Below are 12,405 nucleotides of genomic sequence, written 5' to 3'. Positions count from 1 at the left end.
TTAAAACTCCAGAGGATTCTAATGTCAGTAGAAAAATTATACAGAGTCATATTATCTTATGTTTGCAGTTTCTACAACTGTATCGCTTCTCCTTCGGCTGCACAAGATGAGAACACATTTTTATAATTTCTTTGGGTCAAGAAAGAGTTGGAGTGTACAATACATTTTCTCCTCCCCTACAGCGAAACATTTGCTCTGGTTGGATGCACTTAAATCTGCAGTAATGATGCTTTCCTGTTACATATTTCACATGCAAACTTCAAAAAGATGATATAGGTAAAGATGTTTACATGCAGAGCGAAATGGGCAAAAATCTAGCTGTCGATTGGTTTATTCTAAAAAGCCGACAACAAAAGGAAATGGTTTTACAGGTCTACATGACAACATGCATTGCTAGTTTATTAAGCATAATCAAATTAGGAATTTGCATGAAAACGAATGACAAAAACAGTGAAAGGTGAAAAAGCACATAAGGTCAGGAAGTGCCTCCTCGTCGATGCAATTGGCTGATCGCGCTGTCATTCCATCAATGCGTAAAAGCCCACAACCGGTTTATAAATTGTACTGAAATTGTTCCACTCGCTTGGAAAACCCTAATGGTCACATCTGAATGGAAATGAGTTTAAAGTTGCAGATGTTTCACCTTATGACGTGCTTGCTGGGTGACTTGATCTATCTGTCTGTTGAGAGAGTCAGAGCGTGCCTGTGCCCCCTGTAACTCCTGCAGCGTCTTCTGGAGCTGCTCACGATACACACGCAGCTGCTGGCCATGCTCCAGAGCACCCTGATACACACACAATAAAAATGAGACTAGTAAGTCTTACTCTTTAACCTTTCAGTGCTCTTTAGTTCATATAGTGTAAACAGACTTTGCATACATTAGATTACTTTCAGAAAAAAAAAAAGTGTTAGTTCAAGGATTGATACAATTATTGTTTGTCAGAATGACATGGCAACCATGATAAAATAAGATGAAATAACTCTGATCTTGTTAGAGTTGTTTAACATTGTTAGTGTTACACAACCAAGTTAGTATTGTTTCATTTCTGTATAGCAAGAGTTTAATGTTGTAACTTTGTTACTTCTGTTTATTTAAAGTTTCATAATTCACATTTCTCCCCCACAGGCTATGGTGTGGCTCAGATCGGCTGCACACCATACAGGTATTCAGAAGGTTGAATCTCCCTTAGGAAATTTAATATTGTGATACTAAAAGGGCAAATGCTCTTAAAATGGCACAGTTGTATTGCACTGGAGAGAATCACTTGCAGTATTAAGGAATAATTATTAGTATAATTATTCATGCTTTTATCAGGGCTTAAAAATGGAAGGAAAAAAATAAATCGGTTCACTCTAAGCAGAATCAGTATTTTAATGTTTCTGTTAACATTCTTTCTATAATCATTAATATTCCGAAAATGGTTTGATTACTTTATGCAAGAACTTGAATAAACAACCAAGTTAGTATTATTTAATTCCAAGAACTTGAATAAACCATGTAACTCCAGTGGATCCTCAGAATGTCTGCAAACCTCATACAGTAGCTCCACACGCCTCAATCGTGAATGAATTCCTGCATGCATTTTGGAAACTTTCTCTACTTGTTTGGGTAAATAAAGAACTGGTTGTTTGAATAAGAACTGTGTTTGAATAAGCAAAACAAAAACAAAAAAACCTGAAAGCCTGTAAAGAACGATAACTGTAAAGATAACTATATTAGCTTCCACACCAGCGGACAATGTCGTTCTGTGTATTCTAAGCGCGTGTTTGTCTGTAACTTTAAATGCTCAAGCTCGTTACAGCAAGATGTATTCTGATTGGCTGTCAATGTTTTTATCGTTCATCAGCTGGATAAAATCGTGATTCCAGAGATATATCATTTCTCTGTGTTGTTATCGTTATAGCTGTTGTGTGAACTCTGCTATTCTTTAACACTGAGATTGGTTTTTAGAAATATATCTTTATAGTTATCGTCCTTGGTGTGAACGGGCCATCAGTCTGCCAAATTAAAATATTGAAAAGAAACATTAAAAAAACCTTATTAACCAGTTAATGGTAATTTCAAATAAGCATTCTGTTTAGAACGATAAAACTTGATTTAGATTTCCTGTTAAAATTTCGGTCGTTTCAGGTTTGTTTTCATTCTTTGAACTGGTTCAGAGCCCTGGCTTTTATCTTTGAAAATGTGTGTCCTAGCCATTGTATAACTACTTCTAGGCCCTTGTCATTTAATTTTGGATGCTGAGAAAGGGGGCAGTGTGGAGGATGGGAAGGCAGTTCAAATATGTGTAAATTGTGTTCTTAGATTTTCCAGTCATTTTCATATTTTTGCAATATATTATGGTTAAAAAAATTAATTGGACAATTGCTGCTGTGTCTTTGGGAAATACTACTATATCCTTCCTTTCACTTTCATTCAAGATAGAATAAACAAAATGAAAATAAAATGGCTGAACAAAAACATTTCACGCTAGCCTGGGTTTCCCCATGCTGCCTTGCGCGCGGTGCGATTTTATTCACGCTGCTAGGCAGTCTAGATTCCATGGACCAGATTTTCGCCTCAGCGAGGGGACCAATCACAGAACGGGGAGGGAGCAGCAAGACGATGACGACGTCTATGCGACACACCGAAGCAGTTTGTTTATACCTATGGACAGAGGTGGAAAGAGTAATAAAATATTCTACTCAAGTAAAAGTACTACTACTTCAATGAAATTTTACTTAAGTACAAGTAAAAGTACCGGTCTAAAAATCTACTCAAGTAAAAGTAAAAAGTAGCTCATTTAAAATTGACTCAGAGTAAAAGTTACTGAGTTACTTTTTTAACAGCGGGGGTGGGGTGGGGGACCCTCCCGTGTAGGGTTGTAATGGTATAAGATTTTCACAGTATGGTAACGTCTCAGAAAATATCACGGTTTACAGTATTAATCAATTGTTAAATAAATAAACTGTATTACTAAATTATGGGTATTATTATTATTATTATCATCAGTTAAAATGACAGTTAAATTAATGAAAACAGGAATTTTTTGGTTGAACAAATGCTTTTATTATAACAAACTTGAAATAATTTGTTTATTAAAATTTCAATAAAACATGTCTAATCAATTAAATTCGATAATTAATAATGAATTAGATTAACAACTTATTTTTAACATTAATAATTTATTAAAATGTTTAAGAATAATATTGTCCTATGAAATGTATTTTATTCAGAAAATTAATGTTTCTTTTTATTAGGGGTGTAACGATATTCGAACCAAACCGAAGAACCGCGATTGAGAACCCACGATTCGAATGGCGATACTCTCATGGCGTACCGAACACGCTCCGCCCTGCAAGCTACCCCGGCCCCGCCCAGCCCGGCTCATTGATTGGACCTGGAATCAGTGTTGCCAAGTCCGCTTATTATAAGCGACTTTGGGCTTGTTTTTCTGTAAAGTCGCTTACAAATATTGGTAGTCGCGTTTTTTTTGGGCTTGTTTCTAAAGTGTAGTTGCTTATTTGAGCTTGTTCTCAGCTCGTTGTCAAGCAGATATTTTATGTTATTTAAACGTAGGAGTTTGTGTTGCCTGTTCCCTCTGTCTCTCCCCTTTCCCTATACACAGAGTTTTTTCCCACCCACATCCTGCTTCTAATTGGCTCTGACCCAGATGGCAATGAGTACTAGCCAATCAGAGGCAGAGCAGGGCAATCGGTTTTTTTTCTGGTTAGGAAAACGTCAGTGAGTGACGTTTAAATGAAAATACGTGCGAGTCGCGACCGTCGCGACTGATGGTGACTGGACTGTAGGAGAGTTTTTATATATAAATTATATTTTAGATATTATAGATATAGATATTATAGTTTAATATTGTTTAACCCTTTAACTGACTCCCCTTTTTCGCATAGACATGAAAATCACTATTCAAACTTAAATGGTTGTAATTCAAGAATGCTTTGGAATATAGACCTATGGTTGGTCTTGTTTTAAAGAAGACATTTGCCAGATTAATGTTGAAGTGAAGTATTATGAAATTATGAAAGTGAAACAGAAAAAAGTTATACAAGTTTGAGTTTATGAAAATGAACAATGTAAAAATATAATTATTTATATTTTATATAAAATATATATATTACAAAATATATTTTACTCTAAAACTGCCAGAAAATGTAAGCCAAAAATCTGAAGAAGTTGTGTTCCAAATTTTAGGTTGATATCTCAAAAAATGAGCTTTCAGTAAGATTTTATTTGGCCGCAGTACCAAAATTTTTCACTTGATGGACAGCCAAGCTTCATTACAGAAGAAAAATAAACTACCGTGTGCACAGTTTTACAAAAGTGGGCAAAGTTTACCAATCTGTCCACATGGATGTAATTTGACAATCTGTCACCACGGATTGTAACAGTAGCGGCAGCGCGGAGTAAACGCGAGTAAACGCGATCATCTCTTCCTCAGTTACAGAATAAACATGAATGGACACCTGAAGGTATGTTGAAAAATACAGTTTTACAGTTTTTACTTACTGAAAGGCATCATAACTCGTGTAATCGCTCAATCAGCGTTTCTGCAGCGCAAAGACGTCAATAAAACTGCATATCTTGTCACTAGCATTATATTTACCTCAGCAGGCTAGTGATTAAGTGTCCACAACTTGTTGGTTCCTAGAGAAATTAACTCTTGCACTAAATAAATGCACAATATTATCCTATATATTATATTTTACTTAACCTGTTAATTATATCTTGATTATTTAAAGTACGTTTAAAATATCTTTAATGAAAATGACCGCAACTGTGTAAATTATTATATTTCAATAACAAATTAGAGTAAAGTTAATGCAAAAACTGCCTTATGTTCAGTTTACATGTTTTCATACAATGTGTTGGGTGTTGATTATTATATCTAAAAAATAAATAGCATCTGAACTTAGGCTCTGTTGTTAACCTTTAATGTTATAGTAATGTGCGGCTCCCTATACAGCATTAGCAGATTTTTAATCCTTGCAAAACGTTTAATTGTAATTGAATTAATTTAAAGACAAAGACACCATTTTTTCATTAAACCACTGTTTCATTTTTTTTTTTAGCTTTCTAAACCGAACCGAACCGAGACGTCAAAACCGTGGAAAAAACCAAACCGTCAGTTTTGTGTATCGTTACACCCCTACTTTTTATGATTTAATCCAAATATATTATCAAAAACTATGGTAATCAAATGTAAATTTAAACTTGTGTCCTTTTATTTTTTGGGGAAGCGCTGCAAAAACAGATTTACTAAATTAAACCATGGACAAAAAAAATATTCCTTTAAATAATGTTCAAATAAAATGTATTATTATTGTTGTTATTATTATTATTTTGAGAAGTAGGCTACGCTCTACTGTATGCCTACAATAGTAATATATTTCTGTCATAATATCTCCTAGTAAAACCGAACTTTTATTTTGACGGGTTGTGAAGACCTGTTAAAAGTGTATTTGACAATGGTTTTTCTCAAATAAAATTATGAAAATGCTCATTAGGCGTTCTCTCAGAGCAGCTCTGGAAATGTTCATGTATTCATATCCTCAAATTGTTTGTGAGACGCTGAAAACACCATGAACGTCACGAGTACTTCAGTATGTAGTAGACAAACGCAGCTCAGCAGAACAAATAGGGTTATATATTGACATGCAGTATTTTTGTGCTTAGCTTAAATATTCACAGACCATGTCGCGATTGGATTTATTGCACAGTTCTACTTACCATGTATTCATCCATCCATTATTTTGCATGTTTTACGTGACATCTGCATTAAGTGAATTCCATTTTACAGTAACGGATATGATTTCAAATGTAGCAAAGTACAATACTTCAAAGAAAACGTACTTAAGTAAAAGTAAAAGTACAGATTTTAAAAACTACTTTAAAAAGTAGAAGTACACAAAAAAACTACTCAATTACGTAACGCGAGTAAATGTAATTCGTTACTTTCCACCTCTGGAATCCAGTCATGAAAATGGAATTCACTTAATGCAGATGTCACGTAAAACATACAAAATAATGGATGGATGAATACATGGTAAGTAGAACTGTGCAATAAATCCAATCGCGACATGGTCTGTGAATATTTAAGCTAAGCACAAAAATACTGCATGTCAATATATAACCCTATTTGTTCTGCTGAGCTGCGTTTGTCTACTACATACTGAAGTACTCGTGACGTTCATGGTGTTTTCAGCGTCTCACAAACAATTTGAGGATATGAATACATGAACATTTCCAGAGCTGCTCTGAGAGAACGCCTAATGAGCATTTTCATAATTTTATTTGAGAAAAACCATTGTCAAATACACTTTGAAACAGGACTTCACTACAACCCGTCAAAATAAAAGTTCGGTTTTACTAGGAGAAATTATGACAGAAATATATTACTATTGTAGGCATACAATAGAACGTAGCCTACTTCTCAAAATAATAATAATAACAACAATAATAATACATTTTATTTGAACATTATTTAAAGGAATATTTTTTTTGTCCATGGTTTAATTTAGTAAATCTGTTTTTGCAGCGCTTCCCCAAAAAATAAAAGGACACAAGTTTAAATTTACATTTGATTACCATAGTTTTTGATAATATATTTGGATTAAATCATAAAAAGTAGGGGTGTAACGATACACAAAACTGACGGTTTGGTTTTTTCCACGGTTTTGACGTCTCGGTTCGGTTCGGTTTAGAAAGCTAAAAAAAAAAATGAAACAGTGGTTTAATGAAAAAATGGTGTCTTTGTCTTTAAATTAATTCAATTACAATTAAACGTTTTGCAAGGATTAAAAATCTGCTAATGCTGTATAGGGAGCCGCACATTACTATAACATTAAAGGTTAACAACAGAGCCTAAGTTCAGATGCTATTTATTTTTTAGATATAATAATCAACACCCAACACATTGTATGAAAACATGTAAACTGAACATAAGGCAGTTTTTGCATTAACTTTACTCTAATTTGTTATTGAAATATAATAATTTACACAGTTGCTGTCATTTTCATTAAAGATATTTTAAACGTACTTTAAATAATCAAGATATAATTAACAGGTTAAGTAAAATATAATATATAGGATAATATTGTGCATTTATTTAGTGCAAGAGTTAATTTCTCTAGGAACCAACAAGTTGTGGACACTTAATCACTAGCCTGCTGAGGTAAATATAATGCTAGTGACAAGATATGCAGTTTTATTGACGTCTTTGCGCTGCAGAAACGCTGATTGAGCGATTACACGAGTTATGATGCCTTTCAGTAAGTAAAAACTGTAAAACTGTATTTTTCAACATACCTTCAGGTGTCCATTCATGTTTATTCTGTAACTGAGGAAGAGATGATCGCGTTTACTCGCGTTTACTCCGCGCTGCCGCTACTGTTACAATCCGTGGTGACAGATTGTCAAATTACATCCATGTGGACAGATTGGTAAACTTTGCCCACTTTTGTAAAACTGTGCACACGGTAGTTTATTTTTCTTCTGTAATGAAGCTTGGCTGTCCATCAAGTGAAAAATTTTGGTACTGCGGCCAAATAAAATCTTACTGAAAGCTCATTTTTTGAGATATCAACCTAAAATTTGGAACACAACTTCTTCAGATTTTTGGCTTACATTTTCTGGCAGTTTTAGAGTAAAATATATTTTGTAATATATATATTTTATATAAAATATAAATAATTATATTTTTACATTGTTCATTTTCATAAACTCAAACTTGTATAACTTTTTTCTGTTTCACTTTCATAATTTCATAATACTTCACTTCAACATTAATCTGGCAAATGTCTTCTTTAAAACAAGACCAACCATAGGTCTATATTCCAAAGCATTCTTGAATTACAACCATTTAAGTTTGAATAGTGATTTTCATGTCTATGCGAAAAAGGGGAGTCAGTTAAAGGGTTAAACAATATTAAACTATAATATCTATATCTATAATATCTAAAATATAATTTATATATAAAAACTCTCCTACAGTCCAGTCACCATCAGTCGCGACGGTCGCGACTCGCACGTATTTTCATTTAAACGTCACTCACTGACGTTTTCCTAACCAGAAAAAAAACCGATTGCCCTGCTCTGCCTCTGATTGGCTAGTACTCATTGCCATCTGGGTCAGAGCCAATTAGAAGCAGGATGTGGGTGGGAAAAAACTCTGTGTATAGGGAAAGGGGAGAGACAGAGGGAACAGGCAACACAAACTCCTACGTTTAAATAACATAAAATATCTGCTTGACAACGAGCTGAGAACAAGCTCAAATAAGCAACTACACTTTAGAAACAAGCCCAAAAAAAACGCGACTACCAATATTTGTAAGCGACTTTACAGAAAAACAAGCCCAAAGTCGCTTATAATAAGCGGACTTGGCAACACTGATTCCAGGTCCAATCAATGAGCCGGGCTGGGCGGGGCCGGGGTAGCTTGCAGGGCGGGGCGTGTTCGGTACGCCATGAGAGTATCGCCATTCGAATCGTGGGTTCTCAATCGCGGTTCTTCGGTTTGGTTCGAATATCGTTACACCCCTAATAAAAAGAAACATTAATTTTCTGAATAAAATACATTTCATAGGACAATATTATTCTTAAACATTTTAATAAATTATTAATGTTAAAAATAAGTTGTTAATCTAATTCATTATTAATTATCGAATTTAATTGATTAGACATGTTTTATTGAAATTTTAATAAACAAATTATTTCAAGTTTGTTATAATAAAAGCATTTGTTCAACCAAAAAAATTCCTGTTTTCATTAATTTAACTGTCATTTTAACTGATGATAATAATAATAATAATACCCATAATTTAGTAATACAGTTTATTTATTTAACAATTGATTAATACTGTAAACCGTGATATTTTCTGAGACGTTACCATACTGTGAAAATCTTATACCATTACAACCCTACACGGGAGGGTCCCCCACCCCACCCCCGCTGTTAAAAAAGTAACTCAGTAACTTTTACTCTGAGTCAATTTTAAATGAGCTACTTTTTACTTTTACTTGAGTAGATTTTTAGACCGGTACTTTTACTTGTACTTAAGTAAAATTTCATTGAAGTAGTAGTACTTTTACTTGAGTAGAATATTTTATTACTCTTTCCACCTCTGCTGGATTCCGGGATTCCCTTTGCATCACGTAAATCGGGACATACCTTTATCTGCAGGAGGGATGGTGTCCTATATCCCCTTTTTGCAGCCACTTTGCGTCCACATTTTTTGCAAATTGGATATCTATCCTCGAGGACAACCACGCTTTTTTTCTACTTTTCATACTGGCCATAATTCGCTTGGCGCTTTGCTTTCAGCTTCAACTGGGTCTGCGTCACCTTTTTTGCGCGTTTGTTCTCCTGCCCTTCAATCAATTCAGTAGTTTCCGGAGTGTGTGATTTTTTTTTTCCCCCTTGTATTATTATTTTTTACTCAGTAACGGATATGATTTCAAATGTAGCAAAGTACAATACTTCAAAGAAAACGTACTTAAGTAAAAGTAAAAGTACAGATTTTAAAAACTACTTTAAAAAGTAGAAGTACACAAAAAAACTACTCAATTACGTAACGCGAGTAAATGTAATTCGTTACTTTCCACCTCTGCCTATGGATCCAACATGGTAGCAGACAAAGTTACCTATCGATGCAGCCTCAGATATTGTCCTAAGTAGTTTAGTTAAATCTCTGACCCATCGTCTTCTTCCTCGTCTAATTTCTGTCGCTCTACATACGTCATCTGGTATAATTGACACGATTGGCTATGAGCTACGTACAGGCGCATTTGATAGACATTCGTAGCATTCAATAAACGGCTCCTGGCATTCGTAAACCACGCCTCAAATACGTGAAAATGAACATGTGGTTCCCAGACCCACGTCTCAATGAGACTGGGTCTGACGTTAGCCAGGCTAATTTCACGCTACAATAAAAAACAAAAACATACAAAATAAAATTATAATAAAATAAGAAAAAATATCTTGCATAAATGCAAATAATGCTTATTTTAGATTGTTTGCATGGTAACAAATTTATTGACAACTAAGCATATTATCCCCCTGAATTATTATCATCAAAATAATGCATCAGGACATATTTTTGGGAGGTAATTCTCATATTGTCATTGTCATTCTGTAATAGTATTTGTTTTAGTATTTGTAGTAGAAAGAATGCATTTTAAATAAGCATAAATTAATGGCAGCAAACTACGTATTATATAATTTAAATATTTCACATAAAAATAAAATTTATGATAATTTTATCATGATTTTCGCATTACAGTAATGAAAATTGGGGTTGGAGGTGCTTATTTGTCATGAAAATCAAATTCAATGCCTTAATCATCCTAAAATAAACCTTTAAGATTAAAGGGTTAGTTCACCCACATTCTGTCAGTAATTACTCACCCACATGTTGTTCCAACCCCATAACTCCACTTTCGTTTTAACGACTTTATTCAATTATTCATTTTCTCCTGTGTGGGCCTCTGAGTAACTTCATGTAGTGTAACAGTGCAGCGCTTCAGGGTTGTACGTCAGAACGTAGGCTCACTATTGGCCACTTCACATACATGACCAGCGGGCTGACGTTGTAGAGTAACGCACGATAGTAAGCCTACATTCTGACGTACAACCCAGAATGAATAGTTGAATAAAGTCGTTATTTTAGGTTTTTTGCGCACAAAAACTATTCTTGTCGCTTGATAAACTTATGGTTGAGCCACTGTAGTCACTTGGACTATTTTAACGATGTCTTTACTAACTTTCTGGGCAGGCAAGTTTCGATCCCATAGAAGCCTATGGAGGAGTAATCCAGCTCTCAGATTTAATAAAATATATCTTAATTTGTGTTCCGAAGATGAACGAAAGTCTTACGGGGTTGGAACAACATGAGGGTGAGTAAATACCGACAGAATTTTCATTTTTGGGTGAACTAACCCTTTAAGCTAAATGAAATGTTCAGATTTTGAGGTAAAAAAAAAAATTGACCCAGACAGAATTTGTGAGATTTAACACTTTCCCTAAAATAATTCAAGCATGTGCCGTACCCTCTCAATGTCCTCCTTAACCTGCAGCTGTGATTTCAGCATCTCCATCCTCTCCGTCAGGAACTGTATCTGTCCAGAGAGCAGCGGGACCTCATCAGTTCATTATTGTCCATTAATAAACCCATCAATGGTCAATCTCAATGACTCACCTGCTGGTCTTTCTCCCTTAACTGATTCTGGCTCTTCTCCAGAGCTTCCTGTAAATACTCCACCTTCTTCTCCATCTCCAGCTTGTGCTCCTTAATGGCCACATCCAGCTGTCCCAACTCAAGAGAGAACACAGTGCTTTAGTAGAGTGGAGACGTGGCTGTAAGGGATATTTTACTCATGTTTTGTGTGTGGTACCAGCTGCGCTCTCTGCTGTAGCTCCCCCTGTCTCTCTTTCAGAGCAGTGTCCAGATCCAGCACCTCATTGTTCCTCTCCTCCAGCTCCCTCTGACTCTCTCTGGAAACACATCCAATGATGGAGAAAATGATTATTATTTATTCATTTATTTTTTGCATTATGATTAAAACAAGAACCAAGAATTTTTCTAGGTTAAAATACTTTTTCCAATCCCATATGCAAAGACTATAGCTATAACTATAATTATGCAAGTATCTGTTTGAGCATCCTGTCTGGCCAAACAGGCCTTACTGTTCATTTGACTAATCGCTGATGGGGAGATAGTTTGACGAATCTGTGTGTAAATGGTAATTTTATCAGTTACTTTTGGTGTAGAAAACACTCTTTACTTTTAACTTGTGGCCAGTTATGGCAGAGTGCTAAAAGTATAGATGTGCATAATGTTAATGAGGATTTGAAGTCATTGTTCTATGAGGTAAAAAATAATAATAAAATGTATTTTGCAACCCTGTTAACAAACCAACAGTCACAGACACCGCAAACCACTGCTAATAGACCTTATTTCAGACCAGCGCCATGACAGGTTTGAAAGTGAGACTGTGAGGGATAGACTTACTGTGTTTTCAATGGGATCTGCTGTAAAAAGCTGTATAAAGCTGCGAGATCACTTATAATTTTACACAGATCATATTGTCTGGGTTTTTTGTTCTACTGGAATTTCTCAGAAACATATTTTTGCATTGTTTTGTCGGCAGAACAATCCACAAACACGTTTAATAGCAGTACATCCCACTGAAGAGATGCATGTCAAACCCTCACTGCCCTTTCATTCCTGTTAAAAATCAAAGATGGCGCTGCTGTGAATAAGGTTTATGTAAACAGAATTTACGACGGGACTGAGTACACATTTAGTTCTGTTTCAAGTCCAATATGTAACATGGGGAACATAGGACAATACTGTTCATAAAAAATAAAAATGAAATACATGACTGTACAGAATCATATATGGTAC

At 34.9% G+C, this 12,405-nt stretch overlaps 1 protein-coding gene across 1 annotated transcript in view; it reads right to left on the bottom strand.

Annotated features, from left to right (window-relative positions):
• Window positions 1-12,405, bottom strand: part of ccdc18 (coiled-coil domain containing 18) — a 39,890-nt gene that overhangs the window by 2,606 nt on the left and 24,879 nt on the right. The window contains exons 21-24 of the mRNA XM_077219332.1: window positions 11,393-11,492; window positions 11,197-11,313; window positions 11,048-11,116; window positions 644-784 (exon numbers count right to left, since the gene is read on the bottom strand). Of these exons, the coding sequence (XP_077075447.1) occupies window positions 644-784; window positions 11,048-11,116; window positions 11,197-11,313; window positions 11,393-11,492 (427 nt within the window). The remainder of the gene's footprint in view (window positions 1-643; window positions 785-11,047; window positions 11,117-11,196; window positions 11,314-11,392; window positions 11,493-12,405) is intronic.

Source organism: Siphateles boraxobius, unplaced genomic scaffold (assembly GCF_051911475.1).
Source record: "Siphateles boraxobius isolate OS27281-9 unplaced genomic scaffold, OSU_SipBor_1 1, whole genome shotgun sequence".
Classification (NCBI taxonomy): domain Eukaryota; kingdom Metazoa; phylum Chordata; class Actinopteri; order Cypriniformes; family Leuciscidae; genus Siphateles; species Siphateles boraxobius.
This window is presented reverse-complemented; position numbering and strand designations above follow the sequence as displayed.